Genomic DNA, 27,258 nt, shown 5'->3' on the forward strand with positions numbered 1-27,258 from the left:
CATGCGTGAGCAGTGCCTATTACATGGAGAGGGTCTGACAGCTAATTAGATCCAGTCATTCCACCAGGAAGGAGGTACATGCCTCTTATTGTTTGTAGGTCAACCATGCCTAGACAGCCACTACTGTGGTTCAATTACTATCACATTATTACTTTGTGCCAGGAAGGGCTCTCAACAAGGGAAGTGTCCAGGTGTCTTGGAGTGAACCAAAGTGATGTTGTTCGGATATGGATTAGCTACAGAGAGACAGGAACTCTCAATGACATGCCTTGCCCAGGCCACCCAAGGGCTACTACTGCAGTGTATGAGTGCTACCTATGGATTATGGCTGAAAGGAACCCTGACAGCAATGCCACCATGTTGAATAATGCTTTTCGTGCAGTCACAGGACATCATGTTACAACTCAAACTGTGTGCAATAGGCTGCATTATGCACAAATTCACTCCCAACATCCATGGCGAGGTTCATCTTCTCTTCTCCAATGAAGGTTGCATATGCCTTCAACCAGACAATCGTCAGAGATGTGTTTGGAGGCAACACGGTCAAGCGGAATGCCTTAAACACGCTGTCAAGTGAGTGCAGCAAGGTGGAGGTTCCCTGCTGTTTTGGGGTGGCATTATGTGTAGCCACCATACACTGCTGGTGGTCATGGAAGGCACCGTAATGGTTGTATGATACATGAGTGCCTTCCTCCAACTGATAGTGCAACCATATCAGCAGCATATTGGCGAGGCATTCGTCTTCATGGATGACATTTTGCAGCCCCCGTCATGCACATCTTGTGAATGACTTCCTTCAGGTTAATGACATTGCTCAACTAAAGTGACCATCATGTTCTCCAGACATGAATACTATCAAACATGCCTGGGATTGATTGAAAAGGGCTGTTTATGGATAATGTGACCCACCAACCAGTCTGAGGGATCTACATTGAGTCGCCATTGAGGAATGGGACAATCTGGACCAACAGTGCCTTGGTGAACTTGTGGATAGTATGCCATGATGAATACAGCCATGCATCAATGCAAGAGGAAATGCTAGTGGGTATTAGAAGTTCCAGTGTGTAAAGCAATCTGGACCACCATCTCTGAAGGTCTCGCTGTATGGTGGTACAACTTGCAATGTGTGGCTTTCATGAGCAATAAAAGGGACAGAAATGATGTTTATGTTGATTTCTATTCCAATTTTCCTTACTGGTTTCAGATCTCTTGGAACCAAGGTGATGAAAATTTTTTTGTTGTGTCTATATTATTTTATGTTCTAATATGCTGAGACTTCTCTCTCTCTCTCTCTCTCTCTCTCTCTCTCTCTCTCTCTTTGTTTTTGTTGTGGTGGTGTTGAGCTGAAATTATTTTTTTCCTTTTTATTTGTGCAGAATTGCATACCTTCTTGCCTGGGTTACATCATTCATGACTTGGCTTTTACATTTTTTCTGTATCAGACAGTAACTTCTATAGTAGCAATAATGAAATGCTTTACAGAACTGGTGCCATTTGTCATCTGCCTCACAGTTTACATATACTAGATCCCAGTTTTCAGACTCTTAACACCTTGTTTAATAATTTTATGGTTTACAAATTGACTTGTCTTTTCTTCTTGCATACATTCTGTTCCTGTGCATGACTATTCATGTTAATGTCAGTAATTATATGTGGTAATGATTTGACATGTAATAACTTATTTAGACCTTGTCATTCTAATACATTTATTTACTTTAATCCCTGTTGTATTCTTAATGCTTGGGTCCACAGCCATCAGACATTGATTAAAAGATATCCTGGTTCTACTGAGGCTGCCTGTTGTTTGAATAAAATATTTTATTCAACACTATTAGTTTTTTCTCATACAAAAGACAACCTAATACCATACTATATAGGCCTACATGGGTACAAAAAAATTTATTTGTGTTGTAAATCCTGTTTGAAAATACGTATAAACAGAGTAATGTGCTATTATAATTCCCAAAGCAGTCTTAGTCAAGTTAATTGATGATGTGTTTGAATGTGCATTGACATTTTCATTCTTATTTAAAACTACATGTATGCTATTAGCATAAGTCATATGTGCATGACACCAGATAATGACCAAGAGGTTAACACTGGGCAACAGCAACAAATAAAACCTTTATTCAAATCCAGTGTTGTTTGTTTCTGTCCTTGTGTCTATATTCAACTTTACAGTTACTTTTAAATAAGTATATTTGTTTGTAAGTTGAAACACCAGAAGTTCAAGCTGCTGAAAGATGCATTATAACTTCCAATGTCAAAACTTCAAAACCCAATTCCACAGCATATTTTATAACATATGAAAGAGCCTCAGTTGACTCATAACCAAAAAAGATTCCAACAACACCTCCCTGATGCAATGCTAAACAATAGCTATTTACTGTGTCATAATTTCTTTGGTGTCAATCTTCATGTACTGAAAGCAACAACAAGGAACTGCCTGTTTAATTTTCAAAGGAAAAAGATAAATTCACAGTACATGTGTTTAAAAATTATGATTGTATGTAAACTAATTATTTTTTTCTTGAAACAATTCACATAATTTCATTAATTTTGTTGTAGCACCTGCAGAATGGGGAGCTTGGTCAGGGTGGTCAGAATGCAGTACAACCTGTGGACCTGGACAACAAGTTCGCAAGAGAGAGTGTGTTGCACCACATATCGGTTGCCAAGGAGATAATGAAGAATGGCGCAACTGCTACATGGCAGAATGTCAAGTAAGCTTAAGCATTCTTCCTCAGAGTCTGAAACATACTGTACTTATGTCTTCATCTGTAGGAACACTGCAGTGTTTGGAGGCACATAGAAAGATTGGATGTTTTTATTGACAGAGATAAAATATTATGATCAACCTCCAGAAATTAAGTTTTTGAATCTACATTTGTGTTTGTAGCAGGCAACTTGGCTTGCTCAGCTTAAATTACTCTTGTAATTGTACTCAAAAGTATTAAAAAATTAGCAAACTATTGGATCCTGACACACTTCTGAAAATGAAAAGAGTGCTACTATTGAGCATATGTAGTTCATGAATAAAAGCTGCACAGAGCTCTTGCCACAACAGATCTGTCAATCTCAAGCTTTTGACAACGTTCTCCATCATCATCATCATCATCATCAGGTAATTAGATTTCAATAGGTTGTTAGGTACTTTAGTTGGCCTAATTATTTAATGAAGACACCATGAAGTCACAGAACTTCCATTTCCTATCAGAGATTATGTCACTGTATATGATTAGAGAACATTGCTAGTGATATGGATTTCATTAGTGATGAAAGACTGAATTGACTTCTCTGTTGCCTTTCAGTTTCATGTACCCATTTCCAGCCACCACTAAGGGTGGTGCCACTGTCTTGGTTAAAGCTGTGGGTACACATTCTGACATCAGTGGCTTCTTTGATGACAGAATCCCAGTAGTTAGATACATTGGAATGATACCCTGAGATGACAAAAGTCACGGGACCGTGATCTGTACATATACAGATGGCAGTAGTACCACATACGCAAGGTATAAGAGGGAGTCCATTGGTAGAGGTGTCATTTTTACTAAGGTGATTCATGTGAGAAGATGTCCAATATGATAATGGCCACACAATGAGAATTAACAGGTTTTGAATGTGGAATGGCAGTTGGAGCTAGATGCATGGGACTTCCATTTCAGAAATCATGAAATAATTTGCTATTCTGAGATCCACAGTGTCAAAAGTGTGGCAAATAGACCAAATTTCAGGCATTACCTCTCACCACACACAATGCAGTAGGTGACTGCTTTCACTTAATGACCAAGGCCAGTGTCATTTGTGGAGAGTTGTCAGTGCTAACAAACAAGCAGAACTGCATGAAATAACTGCAGAAATCAATGTGGGATGTATAACAAATGTATCCATTAGGAAAGTGCAGCTAAATTTGGTGTTAATAGGTAATGGCAGCAGACAACCAATGCGAGTGACTTTGCTACCCACACAACATTGCCTGCAGCCTCTGCCCTGGGCTTGTGACCATATCAGTTGGACCCTAGATGACTAGAAAACTGTGGCCAGCTCAGATGCATCCTGATTTCAGTTGGTAAGAGATGATGGTAGTGTTCTAGTGTTGCACAGACCTTGTAAAACCATGGATCCAAGTTGTCCATGAGGCACTGTGCAAGTGGTGATGTCTCTGTAATAGAGTGGGCTGTGTTTACATCGAATGGACTGGGTCCTCTAGTCCAATTGACTGGAAATGGTTATGTTTGGCTACTTGGAGACCATTTTCAGCCATTCATGATCTTCATGTTCCCAAACAATATTGGAATTTTTATGGATAACAATGCCCCATGTGATATTAGGAAGTATCCAATGAATTTTACCACCTCAGTGCCTTTCTGTTTTATCAAACATTATCAAATGTTTGTTCATGAGGCCTACTGACATGTAATCTACTGATGATGATGGTGATGGTGTTGGTGGGAGAAGATATTGAAAGCTTAAGACTGACAAATCTTACATGGCAAGAACTCTGTGAAGCAATTAATCAAGAATGTTGCTGCAAAAACTACATTCTCATGTGCAGATCTTTCTAATTAGACTTTAATTCTTCAGTAACAGAGTGGATACAGCCACAGCTATCCATAAAACATGTGTGATAGTAGACACAATGATGGAACACACAACATGTGTGATAGTAGACACAATGATGGAACACACAACATATCTGAGCTTCACTTGCCACCTGTGTGGTGCTATATAAATATAATTTTATGTGTTGCAGAGACTAAGGGGGTGCATGGCTCTTGTGTGTTTGACACTGTGTAGAACTGACTGTGTTGTGTCATAGCTGTTTGTGGGAATAAAATGCTTCTACACAGCTGAAATAGACACTCATCAATTTGAATTGGTTGTTACATTGTTCCAGCATGCAACTGAATAGAGGGTACATGAAAGTGGCCATCAAGATCACACATGTACAGACGTAACGGCACCCACTTTTAATTTTTTATGTGTTCCATGGATCACAATCATTATCTCTAGCCATGATGTCCCACAAGCGTGCATGCGCGCACGCACACACACACACACACACACACACACACACACACACACACACACACACACACACACACACACTCGTGTGTGCGCGCACCATGCTATACTATTCAGAAATTATTATATGGAATTGTGTTTGAAGTTAATTAAATTATCTGTTAAATTCTTTAGCTCACTAGGTAGGGGTGGAAGATTTTTTGTGATTGTGTGCCTCATTTCTTTCTGTGTCACACCAAGGCTGAGTGATGGCTAACATAAGTTATTTCACCTTCTAGTGTTATATTTGTGAATGTTGCTGCTGTTTTTGGACTGTGATTGATTGTTGACAAAAAGACTCTGTAAGTAAGTAAATGTAGCATGAGACTGTTGTCATATGCCCACTTTATTAAAGAGCTGTCTACAAGAGTTTCTAGGATGGACATCACATATTATCCTTATTACATCGTTCTGTGCATCACTTTCTTTCTCAATAACAGGGTACCCCAGAATATGATGCAATATGACACTAATGAATGAAAATAGGAAAAGTAAGTACAAGTTTTGATGTTTAAATTTCCCAAATCTGACATTATTCTTCATGCAAGATCTGGAGACCATAGACATTAAAGGAGATTTTAACATGTGAATTCTACTTCAAGTTCTTATCAGTATAGCAACTAAGTCTTTAGAATTCAATTTCATTAACTAATTTACCCTCTCACATTATTACTTGTGGTTTGATCACGTCTTGTAAAATACAGAATTGTTTGTGTTGTGTTTCATCTAAGTTAAGTGGTAGTCCATTTTTAAAGAACCACTCATAGTTGTCAATAAATATTATTTATATTTTCAAGTGTTGAAGTCACTCTGTTAGACTTGATTCTAATCCTCACATAATCAGTAACGGGAACTCTTACCTGTTTTTCTGGATACATGTCAGCAGATAATTTGCATAAACCAAACCTTTAACACATCATTAAACCATAATCTTCTTTCTTATCCTCCATATAACTAGTGACTGATCGCCCTTAAGACATTTGTTATTTACTCTGCCATGTTTTTACATGTCATACTACACTCCTGGAAATTGAAATAAGAACACCGTGAATTCATTGTCCCAGGAAGGGGAAACTTTATTGACACATTCCTGGGGTCAGATACATCACATGATCACACTGACAGAACCACAGGCACATAGACACAGGCAACAGAGCATGCACAATGTCGGCACTAGTACAGTGTATATCCACCTTTCGCAGCAATGCAGGCTGCTATTCTCCCATGGAGACGATCATAGAGATGCTGGATGTAGCCCTGTGGAACGGCTTGCCATGCCATTTCCACCTGGCGCCTCAGTTGGACCAGCGTTCGTGCTGGACGTGCAGACCGCATGAGACGACGCTTCATCCAGTCCCAAACATGCTCAATGGGGGACAGATCCGGAGATCTTGCTGGCCAGGGTAGTTGACTTACACCTTCTAGAGCACATTGGGTGGCACGGGATACATGCGGACGTGAATTGTCCTGTTGGAACAGCAAGTTCCCTTTCCAGTCTAGGAATGGTAGAACGATGGGGTCGATGACGGTTTGGATGTACCGTGCACTATTCAGTGTCCCCTCGACGATCACCAGAGGTGTACGGCCAGTGTAGGAGATCGCTCCCCACACCTTGATGCCGGGTGTTGGCCCTGTGTGCCTCGGTCGTATGCAGTCCTGATTGTGGCGCTCACCTGCACGGCGCCAAACACGCATACGACCATCATTGGCACCAAGGCAGAAGCGACTCTCATCGCTGAAGACGACACGTCTCCATTCGTCCCTCCATTCACGCCTGTCGCGACACCACTGGAGGTGCGCTGCACGATGTTGGGGCGTGAGCGGAAGACGGAATAACGGTGTGCGGGACCGTAGCCCAGCTTCATGGAGACGGTTGCGAATGGTCCTCGCCGATACCCCAGGAGCAACAGTGTCCCTAATTTGCTGGGAAGTGGCGGTGCGGTCCCCTATGGCACTGCGTAGGATCCTACGGTCTTTGCGTGCATCCGTGCATCGCTGCGGTCCGATCCCAGGTCGACAGGCACGTGCACCTTCTGCCGACCACTGGCGACAACATCAATGTACTGTGGAGACCTCACGCCCCACGTGTTGAGCAATTCAGCAGTACGTCCACTCGGCCTCCCGCATGCCCACTATGCGCCCTCGCTCAAAGTCCGTCAACTGCACATACGGTTCATGTCCACGCTGTCGCGGCATGCTACCAGTGTTAAAGACTGTGATGGAGCTCCGTATGCCACGGCAAACTGGCTGACACTGACGGCGGCGGTGCACAAATGCTGCGCAGCTAGTGCCATTCGACGGCCAACACTGCGGTTCCTGGTGTGTCCGCTGTGCCGTGCGTGTGATCATTGCTTGTACAGCCCTCTCACAGTGACCGGAGCAAGTATGGTGGGTCTGACACACCGGTGTCAATGTGTTCTTTTTTCCATTTCCAGGAGTGTAGATTTTTGAAACAAATGCAGATTGGGTTAAGTAACAATCACAGCACAAATGAGTACAAACAGTGAATATTGGAAGTTAGACATATTGCTTTCTTATTTGTTTTCTCCCATCTTAGTTCCCATCTTTGATGTGTTACCAGCTATGGCTCATTTTTAGTAGCTCTCTAGAATTTGATTATTGGTTGTTTGGTCATTCCTCATCATTATATATCCATCATTTCTCTACTGTTATAACCTGGAATAACACAATAACCTCTTCCATCTGGTTTATTAAATCACAAATCACTTTTTAACAATTATGGTAGCCAAGCGTCTACCTAGGCTCACACTCAGAAGTAATGCATAACTAAAGTTTGGTTATACCGATGTCCAAATGTGCAGGGGGGGGGGGGGGGGGGGTGCACGTTCCGTAATTATTCCCAAGTCCAGTGAAGTTCAGCCTCTCCAAGTGAAGTCGCAAGATTTCCGCCAAGCAGCCAGGTAACCTCGAGTGGTGCGGTAAGTCATCCACAAGCAGCTGGAACATGGCGTGCTGCACTTCCCGATGAGCACTGTCATTTGCGGCAGTGGCCGGGTTTATATAAGGCTTGCTAGTTAATGGAGCTGTCTGCTGGGGTCGCTGTTTTCCAGGGAAAACCAATCGCAATGTTTCCTGGTGTAGCCATTTGCTGTGTGCTGACAAACGCGTGCCAGCTATGGCAGCCGCGAGCCACCCAGAGAAGTGCAGCCAGTGATGTATTTCTCGGCCACATAAGGGAGCGTGCGTGTGAAGACGGCCAGCGATGGAAGCAGCGGGCCGCCCAGAGAAGTGCGGCCAGCGATGTATTTGGCGGCCGCGTACTGGAGGGCGTTGTTCGGTGTTTGTTAGAAGTGGTGTATGCCACATCTTCTGATAGAGAATTTGGATTAATTTTTGTCTCCTTGTGAGCTATTTTCTTTGTCATTGTTTTGATGAATGAGCAAGATCAAATTTTGTTGTCAATGTTGGTGCTAGTACTGTTATTTATGTTTCAATGCTGAAGTAGTAGATGCTCTTATCTTCTTCTACATACTGATATTACGTGTCTGTACATGTCAGCCACTATCACACGTGCATGTCAGCCATCAGCATTTAGCTCCATGATGTAATTTACTTTTGGGTTTCTGAGAGCATATCAAGTGCTATTAATAATTTGTGTATAGTGCTGTATCTTCTTGTAGTTGTATTTCTTCCATCTGTTCTCCCTTACACGTGATATTACCTTTAATACCTAATTGTTGTTCTACTTTCCCCTTACAATAACTGCATAGCAATGAGTGATCTTTATGCAAAAATGTTGCTTGAACACCAATTGGTTGGCAAACAAGAAAATGTTCAGTAAACACTTCAAGCATTTTGCATCTCTGCATAAATTGCTAGACTTAGTTTATTAATTTTCAATCAGTACAAAATTTCTGTATCCTTTTAATTTACATATGATATTCATTTGAGTTTTTCTTTGTTCTTTAAGGTACATGGTGGTTGGAGTGGGTGGTCTGAATGGAGTGAGTGTTCTGCATCATGTGGCTTAGCAAATCGTAAGCGCTACCGCAGGTGTGACAGCCCTACTCCTGCTTATGGAGGCAACCAGTGCCAAGGAGCAGATACTCAAGAAGAATACTGCCACCAACCACCTTGCCCCATCCATGGAGGCTGGTTAGTTTTGTTTCTCACAAGTTTTCATTTTCTTTTTTCCATTACACACCCAAGATGAAGGCATTGTGTGCATCTGTTTTTATAGTAAATAAAAGAGTCTGAATCTTCTGCCCCACAAGTCTGTTCTGGTTGACCTTTATTGTGAGATATGAGAACCTTCTGAAAAAAAATAATTCTGGATTCAGTGCAGCTTCATGCTGTGAAATAAATGAAATTGTGTTAAAAGTGCCATTACTTTGCAGGGGCTTGTTTTGAAAATTCAGAAGACTGGGGGGAAACAATCAAAACATGACAACATTATTCATTTCACAGCGAATAGTGATACTCAACCAGTAGTTATTTGGTTCATATTGGCACAATCTTTGCCCAAACTAAACCACATATTTCTATAGTATGCTCAAAAGTTTAAATTAAGCATCAAATAACATATGAAAAGAACGAATGAGTAAATAATGTATTAGTTTTCTTGCTATTTGAATTTGAACACATAATGCCCATAAAGAGAATATCTCAGATATGCTGTAAGAGACATTTATTATGAAATTTGTCAATGGAGTACTGCATAAAGAAACGCTTCATTTATATACGATGATGAGCCAAGACAATATGACCACTGACCACCACAAAACTGAATGCTGTCTGGGGGTGTTACATGACACAATGTGTTAAAGAAAGTATATAAGTGGAGCAGAGATAAATGAGGAATCATTCTAGTGACAATGCGGGCTGCATATGGGGAAGACCAAAGACATAAACAGACAGAAAACAGATTGTTATGAACTGGCAGTGAGGAACAAACATCTGGAAATGGCAAAGCTGGTCAGATGGAATATAATTGAAGGATGGGGAAACCCTGGGTATATGATAAAATGCTGCATGTCCATGTCTCATCACAGAATGTGGGGTTTGGAAGCTTGCCCATTCTGTAAAGCAACATAGATGGTTATAAAGCAACATAGGTGGTGATCTGTGGCAGATACAATGACAGAGTACAGTGTTGGTGCACGCAGAAATGCTTTGGAGCACTCAACTCAATGCACAGTTTTGAACAGGGGGTTCCACATCAGATGACCCATAAGTGTTCCCATATTGACCCAGTGACATCATCACTTACTGTTGCAGTGGGCATGAGAACTTCAAGAATGTTGTAAAGAAACTGATCTGATCCTCATAGTCTCTTCTTTGTAGCACCAATCTCAATCACTGCAAAGTTGAAGGTCTAAATGAGTGTGGGATGGTTGTTGTTCAAATATGTACATGACACCATGATTTAGACTGCATTAACACATTTATTCTTCACCAACTTTGATTATTAAGAACAGTGACAAGTTTGTCAACAAAAACAAGTTTTAGCATATTCAACCAGATCAGCACTACAGTAACAGTGGTAAATTTATTATTGGTTAGTAGAGCAAAAACACATTTCACATTTACACAAAAAAGTCACAGTTTTTAATAATTTATTGCAAAGGATTACACACTGATACTTCATTTAATTCAATCCACAGTAAAAATCTGCACGTCCAACAATCACTAGTTCCAATGATAATGACATTCCTGACTCTTGTTAATCACAACACAATTCAATTAAAATATTCCTTCATTTGAGTTACAGAAATCGTTCAGAAGTCTTTACATATTAATTTCTTGAGTTTCGTTCGTGTTGGTGTGCATATTTTCTTTTATTGAACATACATGACTGTCTCGTTAGCCAGCACCAAGATTGCACCTGACATAGGTCTTACTCATTGGCATTCTAACAACAAACAGCCAATTTTGAGTGATGTCCAACTACTTATAGAGAGGTGTAAGAATAAATTTTTGTTTCATAACTGACATTATGCTTTGAAAACCAGCTGTGTGGGGATTTCACTGTTTATGGTGAACTATAAGGGACATTCAAATGAAACCCACTCACTAGCGTAAAGTGATGGTAACAATTTTATTAACTCAAAAATCTAGTTATACACAGTACATATACTCAAAAATAGTTGCCAAAACCATTGACTCATTTATCCCATTGCTACACTAGCTGATTGATTCCATACTTGAAGAAGCTAGTAGGCAGCTGTTGGATCCAGGCCTGGACCCAGTCACTCATTTCATTGTCTGCTGCAAATCAATGTCAGTGAATAGCTTGTTTTAGAGGTCCAAACACATGAAAGTCACATGGCGAAAGATCGTGACTATACAGTGGAAGTTCCAGTGTTTCCCACTGAAAGCACTGCAGTGTCATCTTCACTGCATTTTCCGTGTGTGGGCAGGCATTATCATGCAGGAGGATAACGCTATTGGACAACATGCCTCAGCATTTTGACTTTATGGCTCATCTAAGGTTCTGTAGGCTTGATAATGGTGGGCATTGATGGTGCTTCTCCATTTCAGGAACTCAACAAGCATTGGGCTCTTGTGGTCAAAAAGAAGAATATCATGACCTTACCAGAACTGCTGGGCACGGCCTTTGATTTCTTTGGAGGTGGTGAAATCCCATGTTTCCACTGCTTGCTCTGATGCTTGCTTTCTGGTTCAAAATGGTGACACCGTCTTTCATCACCTGTGACAATACGTGACAGAAAGCCTTATTCCTCCTCATGTTAATGTTGCAAATGTCTCAAAGACAGTGGCATTTGTGTATTGCACTGTTCGGCAGTCAATTGGTGGGGAACCCAGTGTGCACAGATTTTTCGAAATTTCAAGGTTGATGCATTATGGTGTGGGGGGTGCCCACACTAATAACCAGTAACTGATGGATGTCATCTGCAGTGATTTTGCAGTTGTCCAAGACTAGAGCATTCACTTCACAATAATTTCCAGTGTGATGACACAATGAGCCTGTCCAGGATGAGCATCATCTTCCAGTGATTCATTCACCTTCAAGGAATCATTTATGCCATTCCACAACACTTGATCAATCCAGATTCCATTTGCCATACACAGCCTTCATCCATCAGTACATTTCATGACCACCACCTTCCTCCGCTGCTAAAACTTGAATCACTTCTCATTGTTTCTGCTTACTTGCCTGCATGTTCAGTAGTTGACGATAACTTGTGTGACCACCTTCTCTTTGGCATGAAAGTACACTGGCACTATGCAACATTAAATGGTGCGCACACATCAGTCTCTCTGTCATATCTGCAATTATGTGGTGCCGTCTTCCATGGAAGGCAAAGGTAGACGCACTCGCCAGTTTTCATTTTAACGCATTTTAATGAACCTCATACAAGAACTAATGTGATTTTGAGTTATAAAAAATGTCACTGCCCAGAAATTTAGCAAAATGCATGGGCACTGTTATTCTTACACATTGTGAATCCCTTTGATTACATGTAGAAGCATCATATTGCAAATTATAGTAAATTACATGAAATAATTATATATTGACTTCATTAATCAATTCTTTATTTGTTATATTGTACAGAAAAATTTTGGTAAGAAAAATAGATGGTCAAAAGTCTGAATTTGACTGTAGTTATGGCAAAATTGTATCATGGGAAACATTGTACCTTGGATACAAAACACAACCAAGAATGCTGGTACAACTTGATTAGACCGTGGCATGTACACCAACCACCATAACATACTTTGAACACAATAAGTTAAGGCAAATGTATCCAAGCAGTTGTAACATGATAAAAAAGCATGAGCACAGCACAGCAAGAGTTAAATAGGTACTTACCTGTAGTGGGCTGTGTCAATAGTTCACAGTATTGCTCCTTCACAGCACACTCTTGCGGATGACAACACACTGCTAATGTGCACAGCTTTCAAGTGTGCATGAATTGCTTAATTCCTCTTCCCTTGGGGAATATCTTGGATTCACAAGATCGTCATGCCATCTTCCTCTGCAAGGTTCTGACTGAGAAGAGTCACTGATACTGGGGCATACAGTCTGAAGTACTTGGGGTATGAACAATGTTGCAGACCACTTTCTCATATCTAGCCATATAGTAGGATGGCTAATGTTGGTATGAGCTCCATGTCCACATCAGGTCCAGGGTCTGGTGGTGGTGGGCCCCTGCATTTGGTGCCTGTGATGGGGAGATGGCTCTGGTGTAGATGGCGCCTGCATCGGTACTGGTAGGAGTAATGGAGAAGCTGCACCAGGTTCATCCACTCACATGCCATGGCAGGGATCCAGCCACATCAGGTGATCCATTGAGTGATGCACACTGGTGTGGCGATGTTGGAGTCCTGGCCAGGGTCATCTGGTCATCCAGGCACATGGGCAACTGATCGTAACAATGTGAACAGAGGCCCTCCTCGTTACGGACATCGCAGAGATAGCAACCACAGCATCGGGAGATGATGGTGGGAGTCCACTTTGGGTGATGACCAAACCAAGTGGCCAGACAGCCTCCCCAGGCTAGAAACTGGATAATGGCTCTACGAGTTGGTATCCCTGGCTGAGCCAGAGGTGATGCAGGAGCGTCTGTGGTTGACACCCATGGAGCAGTTCAACAGGGCTGTTGTTGCCAAATGGCATGAACAGATAGGAAGACAGAAACTGATCCAAGGCAACAATGGACAGAGACCAAGTCACAAATTTTTCATTTGCAGTTTGAATGTTCTAACTAATCTTTCAGCCTGACCGTTGGACTGCAGGTGGAAGGCAGGGCGAAAATGTGGTGAATCCCACTGGCAATGTGTAAGAAGGCAAACTCCTGCAACACAAATAAGGGAGGTTGTCAGAGACCAATGTTGCTGGAAGCACTTTGATGAAAATTTTTTTGACAGGGCTGCCACAGAGGCAAAGGCTGAAGTTGATGGGCAATGAACAACACACGGGTACTGAGAGAATGCGACTAATGCCTTGATACATTATGTCCCCCATTGATCAGCATGCAGCAATTGCACGACCTCTGAACAGAGGAGTTGAATAGTCTGTATCAAGGAGCAGAACACCATTAATGACAGAGATACAATGCCGAAACACATACTTGTTATGGAGAGGGTCAGATGCCTGCGATGGAGGTGCCTCAGGCCAGTCATGTTGTGTGCAATGTATTGCTTTCCATAAAATTGGATTGGTAGCACTAGCCTGTGCGACCCAAGTGCTACTGATTGTAAAATTATTGACAGTTTCCAAAACGAGATTTTCACTCTGCAGCGGAATGTGCGCTGATATGAAACTTCCTGGCAGATTAAAACTGTGTGCCCGACCAAGACTCGAACTCGGGACCTTTGCCTTTCGCGGGCAAGTGCTCTACAATCTGAGCTACCAATGCATGACTCACGCCCAGTACTCACAGCTTTACTTCTGCCAGTATCTCGTCACCTATCTTCCAAACTTTACAGAAGCTCTCCTGCGAACCATGCAGAACTAGCACTCCTGAAAAAAAGGATATAGCGGAGACATGGCTTAGCCACAGCCTGGGGGATGTTTCCAGAATGAGATTTTCACTTTGCAATGGAGTGTGCGCTGATATGAAATTTCCTGGGAGATTAAAACTGTCTGCCCGACCGAGACTTGGACTCGGGACCTTTGCCTTTCGCGGGCAAGTGCTCTACCATCTGAGCTACCGATGCACGACTCACGCCCAGTACTTACAGCTTTACTTCTGCTAGTATCTCGTCTACTACCTTCTAAACTTTACAGAAGCTCTCCTGCAAACAGGAGTGCTAGTTCTGCATGGTTCGCAGGAGAGCTTCTGTCAAGTTTGGAATGTAGGAGACAAGATACTGGCAGAAGTAAAGCTGTGAGTATCGGGCGTGAGTCGTGCATCGGTAGCTCAGATGGTAGAGCACTTGCCCGCAAAAGGCATAGGTCCCGAGTTCGAGTCTCGGTCGGGCACACAGTTTTAATCTGCCAGGAAGTTTCATATCAGCGCACACTCCACTGCAGAGTGAAAATCTCATTCTGAAAACATCCCCCAGCCTGTGGCTAAGCCATGTCTCCGCTATATCCTTTCTTTCAGGAGTGCTAGTTCTGCATGGTTCACAGGAGAGCTTCTGTAAAGTTTGGAAGGTAGGAGACGAGATACTGGCAGAAGTAAAGCTGTGAGTACTGGGCGTGAGTCGTGCATTGGTAGCTCAGATGGTAGAGCACTTGCCCGCGAAAGGCAAAGGTCCTGAGTCCGAGTCTCGGTCGGGCACACAGTTTTAATTTGCCAGGAAGTTTCTTGTTGACAGTTTGTTGAGCACCTACATCAACATAGAAACAGAGTAACTCCTCCCAATTAAAACTGGGTTCAGACTGACCAGAACACAGGAGAGCATGTCAGCATTTGTGTGTTTAGCCATGGGGCAGAAATGCATCTCATAGCTGTACTGAGAGAGGAACAGCACCCAACATTGAAGGCAATGTTCTGCTTTATTTGGCAATGATGCTGAGGGGTTGTGATTCATGATCAGATGGAATTTTACACCATACATGGGAAACATGTATCTTATTTAATGAATAAACAAAGACAATGGCTTCTTTCTCTATTTGTGAATATCTAATCTCAAGAGAATTAAGCGTCTTTGACGAGTATGCAGTAGGCCACTTGGAGCCATCAGAATATTTATGAGTTAATACCACCCCCAGCCCATTCTGGGGAAAGACATCCCCCTATGCAGCAAGGCATGTAACGGTTGTGCAATTGATGCCACCCCTGGGAAAAACTGACCATAATAAGCAATCTTACCTAGGAAAACCTGGAGTGCCATAACCGACGTTGGACATGGAAAGACCAAAATGGCAGAGACATTCTGACAAAGGGGTTTCATGCCAGCACTAGAGACCCTGAACCCAAGATAACAAGAGAAGGCTGAAAGAAGTGGCTCTTTCCCAAATTGCATTTTGATGCAGAGTCATGTAACACCAAAAAGAGCATACATAAGTGGTTGAGACGTTCAGCAGTGGAGGAGTCAAAGACCAAAATATCATCAAGATAGTTGGCACAGCCAGGTGCAGACCTCATGAGCTGTTCAAGAACCCACTGAAAAATCGATAGGGTACTGGCCACAACAAATGGTAACTGTAAGTGTTGATACAAACCAAAGGTGTGTTAACGACCAAGAGCCTTTGAGAGTCAGTACCAATGGAAAGCTGCAAATATGCATTGGAGAGGTTGATTTTGGAAAAACACTGACCACCAAAGAGCTTAGCTCATGAGCTCATGAGAGTGTGGCAAGTTATATGTCTAAGTGATAGACTGAACATTAACAGAAACTTTGAAATCGCTCAAAGGTGTAACCATCCTGATGGCTTCTTGAGAATGACTAAGGTTAGCCTATTAACTGGATACCATCAGTTGGATGACCCCACAGGCCATGAGGCAGTCATGCTCTGTGTTGACTTGGCCACTGAGTGCCATTGGCACTGGATGATCCGATAAAAACAGGGTGTGGCTGAAGGTTTCCTGGTGACGTGGGCTTTGAAATTATTGGTACAACGCAAACCTGCGGGAAACATGGCAGAAAATGCAGAACATAAAGAATCAAGCTATGTGTAAGGCACTTGATTAGAGATGAGATTGAATTCATCAAAAATAGTAACCCCAAAAAGGTTAAACATGTCCATACCAAAAAAGTTGTCAGTGCATCTACTGTTCACCACCAGAAAAGTCAATGGATAAACCACAGATTTATATGTGACTGGGGCCAAAGAACTACCTAATATTGGAATGCTTTGTTTATTGTAGGTGACTAACGTGTGTGATACTGGCACTTAAGGAGGAGAACTCCATGTACATTTCCTAGTTGAGGAATGACACAGCAGTACTAGTGTTGACTTGCATGTGCAAAACATTGAGATAAACCTTGATATCAATAAAAAGCTTACTGTTAGCAACAGAGATTGCCAATAAACATTTGACTCCCGTGCCGGCATCTGCAAAAGGCTGTTGGAATGTTTTGTTACAAGCAGGAGCAATGTGGCCTGTTTTGTTAAACTGGCAGGAAACGATCCACCACTTACGACACTCTGGCCTATCATGAGTGACAAAACATGACAGACAAGAGGGAAGCATAAAGCACTTATGTTGTTGTTTATTACCAGGCTTGCTGTGCTGTTGTTGCAGCAATGGCTGCCACAGCGAGGTTGACCGCAGACTGCTGCCTCCATATCGTCCCCCTGTGAACCATCTGAAAAACAGGTTGAACTTCTGCAACCTCACACTATGATTCAGTTTGAGTACCAGCAGCCTTCAGAACCTTAACAATTGTGCAATAGTCAGAACATAGGAGAGGGAGGAGTTTTCACATTGAAGGGCCCACTCATGAACCTCACAAACGGCGGCCAACTGAATAATTGCATCACAAAGCATTTGGTTGACATATGACTCCTTATGTACATCAGTAACAAGTGACAATGATGGCTTAAACCAAGAAGCTCAGCTGTCCAAGTCATAGGAATGTTCCATTTTCTTTTGACACCAATAGAACTCGGCTTGGGTGGCATTAACTCGAGTCTGTTTACAGTAGTATTTCAAAAGAAGGTCACACATATTATGAAGAGAGAGTGAAGACAAATCATGCAGGAGGGACAGTTGGCAAAGAAGTTCATACATACAAGGTGATAACCAACACAAAAGAAAGCATGGCCTAGGGATATATCAGCTAATCCAAATGCATGAAAATGCTGCCACAACCATTTTTTGTAGGCTTCCCATTCTTCAAAAGACTCATTGCAAGCCAGAAACAAGGGGTATAAATGACACAGATACCAACAGGCAAAACAGGAGATGCAAGGCATGATGGAGCAGGCAACACAGATTGAGATGGACCTGAACTGGCCAAACCAGAGAGAAGCATTTGCAATATTTGGTTCTGAGTGTGTTGTGCTGTGGAGAATGCCTCCTCCTGATGACCGAGATGCTGCAGTGCTACAATAAGAACCCATTGCTGATCAACCATCTGGCATAAAAACTCATCAGCAGTACTGGCAGATATCGTAGACACAACAGAGAACCAACCAAAGACTGAAATTCATGCAGAGAACAATCCCACCCTGTGGCACAACCAAGAATGTCAGTACATCAATCACTATAGCATACACTGAACACAATAAGATAAGGCAAATGTATGCAAGCAGTAATAGTATGGTAACTGAGCATAAGCTACCATGGCAGGGTTTAAATAGGCACTCACCCATGGAGGGCTCTATCGGAAGTTCAGAGTATTGCTCTTTTGCGGCGCACTCTCGCAGATGACAACACACTGCTAATATGCATGGCTTTCAAGTGTATGCACATTAATTTAGAAAATGTGGCTGCTTATGAATTTGAATGCTAATTATCTCTTCAGTTATTAGTTTCTGATAATTTAAAGTACTTTTCAAGAAATTTAGAATGCACAGATTTCTGTTGGTGTGGGTCATCATATGGAATTATGCTGATTGGCTCACAAAATTTTACATCCATCAAACTATAGCACTAAATTTAATTAACTGTAAATTTTAATTAACATGTTGTATTGCCAAATTAATGGTATCAATTAAATCAGTACAGTGAGAAGAATAAACTGAACAATGAATCTAAATGGGGGGAAGCCTAATCACACTTCTGGAATATCAGTACATATGCCACATGTTACTTGTATAACAATATTGAATCAGAGAAAAAAATATGTATTAGCAGAAACTGAAAATGTAGCAGTTGGGGTAAATCAGATGAGCTATGTTTCTTATTACACCAGATTAGTTGTCATGCTCAGATATACAGGCATCCAGAGGAACAGCTACTAGAAACATGCACCACACCATGGATGCAGGCTGGTGGGACAGTATTATGCTATTGGGTACATGTGGTAGTAATTGGAGGCACAATGACAGCTGTGGGCTACACAGATATTATTTCAAACTACAGACATCCCTTCATGCATCATGTCTTCCAAAACAGTGAGGTCATTTTCCAGGTGGATAAGTGTCTACTCCACAAGGGAATCATGTTACAGTAGTTTGAGGAGCATGATTATGTAACTCACATTGATGTGTTGTCCCCAAAGTAGCCTCTTCTGAACTCAATGGAACACTTCTTGGATGGCATTATGTATCCTCTCAACACTCACAATGCATTGGCCATAATTTATAGGGATTATGTGACCTGTTCATAGACATCTGGTGCCACATACCTGTAGAAACCTACCAAGGATGTATCAGATCTCTGTCATAGAGTACTGAAGCTATATTGCTTTCCAAAGGTGGACCAACATACTATTAAGCAGGCAGTAATAAGGGTTAAGCTGAACATGTATATGAGCAGAATAACACATAAAGTTCTTAAAGGAAATAATAACAAAAAAAACAGACTTCTTATTTATCAACTTTCATTATACATAGGACTGTGTAGTCCATACTCATTTACATCCAGATTTATTGCAATATGTCTTGAGGATAATGATTCCAAAAGAATCAACAACCTGTTCCAGAAATCAAAGTACCATTAATTGCATCCGTAATGTTGACTCATAAATCAAAGTTTGGTGATGTTATATGAAGGGAATATGGTGGCCAGTCCATCATGTCATGTCCTGCCATCCAATGGTAGATCCTGTAAGAGAACAATGTTTGGCTGGAGGTGTCCCACACTAAAGAAGAGGATAGCCATTTTTACAGAAATGAGCTAGATGATGATGTGGCATATAAAGACTTTATGAATAATCAGCTTTGTATCATAATGTATCAATTCCTGCAAGAACAGACATTAGTTAATCTCTCCAGATCTGGAAAAGTTTCCAGTGTGTGTACAAGATATGTTAGGGCACTGCTTTAAACAAATTTATTGAGCCACACACAAATACAGAGAGTTGCTCCTGAAGCTGGAGAGTTGGTCATGTGACACATTATTGTCGAAACTCTGTTGCAAGCAAACAAGCATCTTGTCAGGAGGTTTGGTCACTGTGTCTTCTTCTCAGTCTGAACAGTAACTGAGAAGGTACACTATATAAGCCATGTTGAAATGCATGATAGGGCTGCATTGAACAGTTATTTGTCACCTGATTTCCTGCTCCATTCACTTACAGATCTAGGGCAGTATGGCTTGTTATGCACAGTGATCTCTTTTTATCTTATTCACAAAGCTCTTAACATAAAATACATGAGTGAAATTTTGACTCTTTCCACATCCCAGAGACTCCTCTCCAAGGGATCCATGGAAAATGATAAATGTAATGTAATAGCACATATGAAACTCTAGTCCTCTAAATTAGTGCTACAGCATTTTGTAATGACAGTGTCATTATTTTCTAATGATTTCTGTTTAAGTTCCCTAAGCATGTCAAACACATTTTTACAGATGCTACATCAGCTAATTAGATTCTTGTATCTACATCTACATTTGTACTTTGCAAGCCTTTGCACAGTGTGCTGTAAAGCACATATATTCTGCCGCAGTCATTTGCTACCTTCAGTTTCTATTCCCAGGTGCCATGCAGAAATTAAGGTCATTTGCTCCCATCTGTGTAAGTCCTTGGTTTTATAACCTGACAGCCATGGTCATTTCATGAGATGCACATTCAACGAAGTTGTATGTTTCTTTACTTTCATGGGAATAAAAGTTCTCAGGAATTTTGAAAATAAAGCTCACTGTAACACAAGAACTTGTAATGTCTCCCTCCGAACTTTTTTGAGAATGTCTGTGATTCTCTCATGGGGTCTAAATAACCTCATGTCATATTACAAAGTTCCTCTTTGAGCCTTTTTTGTGGGGGATAGTGTCTGCTGAATTCATTACAGTCGATGAACCATGTAAGATCAAGTTGTTCCAGCATTGCCCTATGAAACAGAGGCATCAATGAACAGATAAATAGTATAGGGCATCACACAGGTCATATTACAACAGTTGATCCTTTTTTCTGTGCATGCACAAACCATCTGCCCAGGTGTGCATGCTGTCTCTTTGCTGAGATCTCATAGGCTATGGCCCAGTTCCCTAACTGCTTGTGTGTTAACTCATTGCCTGCATACAGGCACTAAATTTGGAACCACATGTCTTAGATTGTAGAAAATGGTGAACACCTCAGGCTGTAGCAATTCTGGGTACAGAATCAGCCAACTTGTAATACTGAAGTGCTATGCTGCTGGCCAGTGGCAGCTCTCTGTAACTGTTAAGTGCTGAGGATGTGTCACTGAGCACCATACAGCATAATGGCAGGACCTTATGAGTCACAGGGCAGTGGTATATTGGTCAGGATAACATAGGTGGTAAAACCCTTTTAAAAAATTCAAAGTGAATTGCATATTGATAGGGTGGCTGGCTGTTGAGACAAAATAGTTTTTTAGCAGGTAACTTCTGGAGAACCTGTCACACCTTAGTTATTTTAGGCTTGCTAAAGTAAATGGGTTCTACTAGCATTAATTTTTAACTCCTTGCCTACTTGTAGGTACAGAATGGTGACCAGTTCTTCATGACAACAAACTCACAGTGGAATAGGTGTAATGTTGGGAGCAATAACACGCACACTTTCCACAGAGAGCTTCAGCAAGCCTACAAAAGGCATCAGCCCAAAATAGGATTCCACTTTGCCACCACAGCTTACATGCTGTCTCTCACTGCATGATTTCCTTTTAATAATAAGAGATAAGTGCCCAAAATATTGAGCAGTTTTACTTTCAAAAATGTTTGTAATGCATTACAAGTGTGCTAAATGTCATCAGGTGGCTGAGGAATGCCACCATGGCAGATTAAACAAATCTGAAATATTAATATCCAGTCATGGTGGAATTGTACAGTACACTCACATCTAGCAAGGGTGCTGTCTCACATAGAGACTTGTTGTGTATTGAGGTAGAGGAAATAAAGAAAGAGTTGGAAGAGGAAAGCATGACAGGCATAAAAACGTATATAGAAAGTAGATATAGAACTATAGAAGGACATTGTGTCTGTACCAACCTTCACCTTTTCAACATTCCTTAATCATTTTCAGACTGATTCTCTAAGTCCCAAATCCAATGTATTATTGTATGTTTCAATACTATGGACAAATTAATATGTAATATGGTACACAAGCTGTCTCCAAAGATGCAGAAAGCATCTATAGCTCATGCATAAATATGGTTCCTCTCGTCCATTTCAAATATTTTATAAGGGACATTCAAATAAAAATGAGACACATGGAAAAAAGTAAGTAATCTGTTTATTATTTAAAAAGTAATCACTATAATTTTCAATATGTTTACCCCACTGTGAGACAAGGCTGTCAATGTTCTCATGGAAAAATGTTTGCAGTTGCCTACAGAACCTTGATGTGCCCAGGCTTACACATTTTCATCCAAATTAAACCAATGGCCACAGATATCTTTCTTCAGTGCTCCAAAAATATGAAATTCACACAGGAAGAGTTCATGACTGTATATAGGATGTGTAACAGGTTCCCAGCCTGTCTATGTAATGCCAAGCATGTTTTGAGTATGCTGCTGAAGGTTCATAAGGAAGCACTTACACATCATTCATACAGTCACAGACTCCCCCATGTGAATTGTATTATTGCAGCCCTGAGGTAAAACATTCATCGCTGTTGATTTGCTTCAGATGAAGAAGTACACGCCTGGGTATTATTTTGGTTCTGTAGGCAACTGCAAACATTTTCCCATGAGGGCATTGACCATCTTGCCTCACAGTGGGATAAATGTACTAACAAGGGAAATACATGAGCACTGAGATAGGAAAGCCTGGTAATTGAGACTAGAGACTTGAAAAACAGACAAGACCGTGCACACACGTTATGTTTGTGATGAGAGTAAGGCACGGCCGAGCTGAATGTTTTGGCAGCTGAGGAGGTGTGGGACTGGCCGTGCAGATCTCAGTGGCTGAATAGGTCTCACGGTGTCATCAGTAGATGGTAGCACCCTTTCTACCTCAGTAACTGATCGGCACTCTTTGAGTATGAGAATTACAAAGACCTTAGTTCAGGTAACCTCATACTCTGGCTGCAGGATCAGAAAAACCCACGTCTGACTCTTGGCATGAAACATGGAGATGTAATTACCAGGGCTGAACTGAGTGTCAAGAACAAATATCAAAAAAGACTAAATGCAATAGAACCTCAACCCAACTAGTTACAGAGAAGCTATTAACATAGTTACAAAGACAAAATGAAGGTGAGCGTGTGGGTGAAAACATACGATTGATATGAAGTATAGTTTTTTTAAGTTATTCCATGTTAAATGTTTTATGTATAAAGTGAATTTTATGAATAAATCTCTTCACAACACTTGGAAGTGATTTTTGCAAAAAAACTGCCCATGGATAGGTCTCACTGAGCACAATCGGTTTATCACAGTATATTCTTTTTATAATCCTTTGCTATCTTGAATTACTGGCCAGAATGTACTTTCCATGTGTAAAAAATGGATATCTATATGAATACTGAATGAAAAATTAAAAAGTAGGAGCAGTATTACAAAGTAACATAGATGGGGAAGTATGAATGTTAATTGTTTACACTTATTAGTATCAGAGCAATGTAAAGTTACACAAAAACTAAGAACAACACTAGGAAGCTGAAGGAACTGGCATTTAAACTGATGTATAATATTTTCATATAACATTAAATTCATAGTTTTAGTGTTGCAGAAGTTGGAAGTGTGTGCACTTGACTCGCATCATGGTGCAGACTTAAATATCTGCAGCCATCTTGCCGTGGGGCACTTGGCATTCATTTGGCAGTCAGGTTTGAGATTTAGAACAGGGAGTGTGTATGAGCAACAGTAGACTACCCCTCAAGTGTGTTGAAATTAATCTAAGTGTTGAGTCATTGATTTATGATATTTTCGTGTGGCATCAGTGAAAACTCTGTAATATCTCCAGTTGCAAGATTCAGAATATCTCATGTAAGGCAAACTGGTTGAGCCATGGACTTGTAATATTCATGTGTGTCACCAGTGAATATACTGAAACAGTTTCAAGTTGGGGACTTCGAATACTTCACATTAGGTGAAGTAGTCTCAACTTTAAAACTGTACTGAGATTATTTCTTGTGAGTGATATACACTCAGAATTTAGTGAACAAGTGTTGAAGTTTAACTTTAAACTTGCTATAAAGGAACTGTGATTATTTTCCAGAGGTTTAAGTGAACATGCGATACTGTTTCATTGCATTTAAACCATCACTGAGATATTAATTAATTCAATTAAAGCATTAGTAACTTGTGGTAAATGTGAAAGTTAGCAAATAAACTTAGTTTTGTTAAATTTTAAAATACTGAGTGTAGTGAATGTTATTTTCCACTGAAAACTCCTGTCTTCATTTATATTAACTTTGTGACTGGATTTTTTATGGTTAATACAAGAGATAGGTTGGGTTGCCCCTAGACTGCAGCTAGCTCACACCTAAAAATCTGACTGCACATTCAGAGACCTTACAAACAGTGACTTTATAATTTACAATTTATTATTTGTACAGAAGCATGTGGTAACTCAGGAGCTAGAAGTTTATTGAACAGTATTTTGTAGAATCAACAAGAAAGCCACAGCTTTAGTCTCACACATTTATTATCCATTATGTCAAAGCATCTATATGTGTGTCTATAATCTAAGGAAAAATTATGTTCTGTGGCAGAAGACATTTAGTGTACTACTATCATTTCCCCAATTTTTTATTCCATTCACAAATGGTGCTCAAAAAGAACAGCTCTTGGTATGCCTCTATATGTGTTCAAATTTCTCTTGAAAATACTGTCGTGGTCATTTTGTGATAAGTATGTGTGGGGAAGTATTATTTTACTTGGCTATTCTTAGAAAAATATTTTTCAAAATTTTAATAGTTAACTTCTAAAAACACACACTGGCCTTCTTTCTGCATCTGCTTGGATGTTGACAAAATGAATAGTGTCAAGACACATATCATTTTTCTTTTTTCTTCTGTAATATTATTCCCTGATAAGGATCTAATGAGCAGTGCTCAAGGACAGACCTAACTGGATAACTATGTTTTTGTGGAATTCTTCCAGTTATTATCCCTCTGTTACATTCCTGTAAGTAGTTTTATGTCCACATTTCACTTTAAATTACTTAAGACGCACTTTTAGAAGTTTAGCAGTTGTGATTGTTACCAGAGTTTTATATCTGCATCTACATATACTCTGCAAACCACTGTGAGGTGCATAGCAGAGGATACATCCCATTGTACCAGTTATTAGGGTTTCTTTCTGTTCCATTAATGTATGGAGAATGCAAAAAATGACTGCCTGAATGCATCTGTGTGCGCAGTAAGTATTCTAATCTTATCCTCATGATCCCTCTGTGAGTGATATATAGGGAACTGTAGTATATTCCTAGAGTCGTCATTCAAAGACAGTCCTTCAAATTTTGTTAATAGACTTTCTCAAGATAGCTTACTTCTATCTTGAGACGTCTTCCTGTTCAGTTCCTTCAGTATCTCCATGACACTCTCGCATGGATCAAACAGACCTGTGACCATTCATGCTGCCCTTCTCTGTATACGTTTGATATCCCCTGTTAGTTCTATTTGGTATGAGTCCCAAACAATTGAGTAATTTTATAGAACTGGTCCTACAAATGATTTGTGAGTGATCTCCTTTGTAGACTGATTGCACTTTCCCAGTAATCTATCAATAAACTGAAGTCTACCTCCTGCTTTACCAGTGACAGAGCCCATCTGGTTGTTCCATTTCATATCCCTACAAAGTATTGCACCCAGGTATTTGTATGGGCTACGGATGCCAACAGTGACTCATTGACATTATAGTCATATGGTACTATGGTTTTTTTCATTTTGTAAAGTGCACAATTTTACATTTCTGAACATATAAAGCAAGTTGTCAGTCTTTGCACCACTCTGGTATCTTGTCGACATCTGACTGAATATATATGCAGCTTCTTTCAGACAGTACTTCGTTACAGATAACTGCATCATCTGCAAAAAGTCTGAGGTTACTATTGATATTGTCTGCAAGGTCATGAACAGCAAGGGCCCCAACACACTTCCCTGGGGCACACCTGAAGTTGGTTCTACATTTGACAACAATTCTCCCCCCAAGATAACATACTGCATCCTCCGTATCACAAAATCCTCAATCCAGTCACAAATTTCACATGATACCCCACATGACCTTACTTTTGACAATAAGTGTAGAATGGTACTGAGTCAAATGCTTTATTGGAAATCAAGAAACACTGCATCTACCTGACTGCCTTGATCCAAAGCTTTCAGTATGTCATGAGAAAAGTGCAAGTTGGATTTCACATGGTCAGTGTTTTCAGAATCCATCTTGGTTGGGACTGAGCAGGTAATTCTCTTCATTATATCTCATTATGCTTGAGCTCGGGATATTTTCTAACAGTCTACAACAAATCAATGTCAAGGATATTGGACAGTAGCTTTGAGGATCACTTCTACTACCCTTCTTGTAGACATAGGTGACCTGTGCTTTTTTGTAAGAACTGGGGATGGTTTTTTGTTTGAAAGATCTATGCTAGAGTATAGTTAGAAGAGGGGCTAACTCAGCTACAAATTCAGTATAGAATCTGACAGGGATTCCATTGGGCCCTGGAGGTTTGTTCAGTTTTAACAATTTCAGCTGTTTCTCAACACCATTGACACTAATACTTATTTCATTTATCTTTTCATGGTCAGTTGTATAATAAAGCTATAGTTGGTCTTTCCAACAATTTATGTGCAACATGTTACATTTATGTTTGCTAAGGATCAACTGCCAGTCATTGCATCAAACATGAATCCTCAGCAATTTTCCTGCATTTTGTAACAATTTTCTATGAACCAGGATTATGATTTTACTGTCCTATTATATGCAAATTTAAAAAATTGATTTTTATCTTTATGAGACTCATGAAGTACAAACTGTAAATGATGTAATGTGGTAATTTACAAAACTTTAAAAGCAATTAATAGAGGCACATTATCAACAACCTCAGACACCTGCATTCATCTTAAATCTGCTGGAATAAGCTTTCACATGATTCTCCAATGATTGTGTTTTCATCTCTTAACCCTTATGTGGTCGCATGGATTTTTGTAACATTAATAGTCGCTCGGGATGTTGCTAACACGTTAAATAAAAGTGGCTGTAATGACATTGTTGTGCAGCATATCACTGATATGAATGTGTTTACTTCACAAATGGCTATTTAGAATGTTATCTCCTGGTACATTATCATTTTATTTAATATTACT

The 27,258-nt window shown here is 40.5% G+C and overlaps 1 protein-coding gene across 1 annotated transcript in view; it reads left to right on the forward strand.

Moving 5' to 3' along the window:
• The window catches only part of LOC126298209 (hemicentin-1-like), a 748,827-nt gene that overhangs the window by 549,899 nt on the left and 171,670 nt on the right, over positions 1 to 27,258 (forward strand). The window contains exons 41-42 of the mRNA XM_049989513.1: positions 2,569 to 2,723; positions 8,996 to 9,180. Of these exons, the coding sequence (XP_049845470.1) occupies positions 2,569 to 2,723; positions 8,996 to 9,180 (340 nt within the window). The remainder of the gene's footprint in view (positions 1 to 2,568; positions 2,724 to 8,995; positions 9,181 to 27,258) is intronic.

This window comes from Schistocerca gregaria, chromosome X (assembly GCF_023897955.1).
Source record: "Schistocerca gregaria isolate iqSchGreg1 chromosome X, iqSchGreg1.2, whole genome shotgun sequence".
Lineage (NCBI taxonomy): Eukaryota > Metazoa > Arthropoda > Insecta > Orthoptera > Acrididae > Schistocerca > Schistocerca gregaria.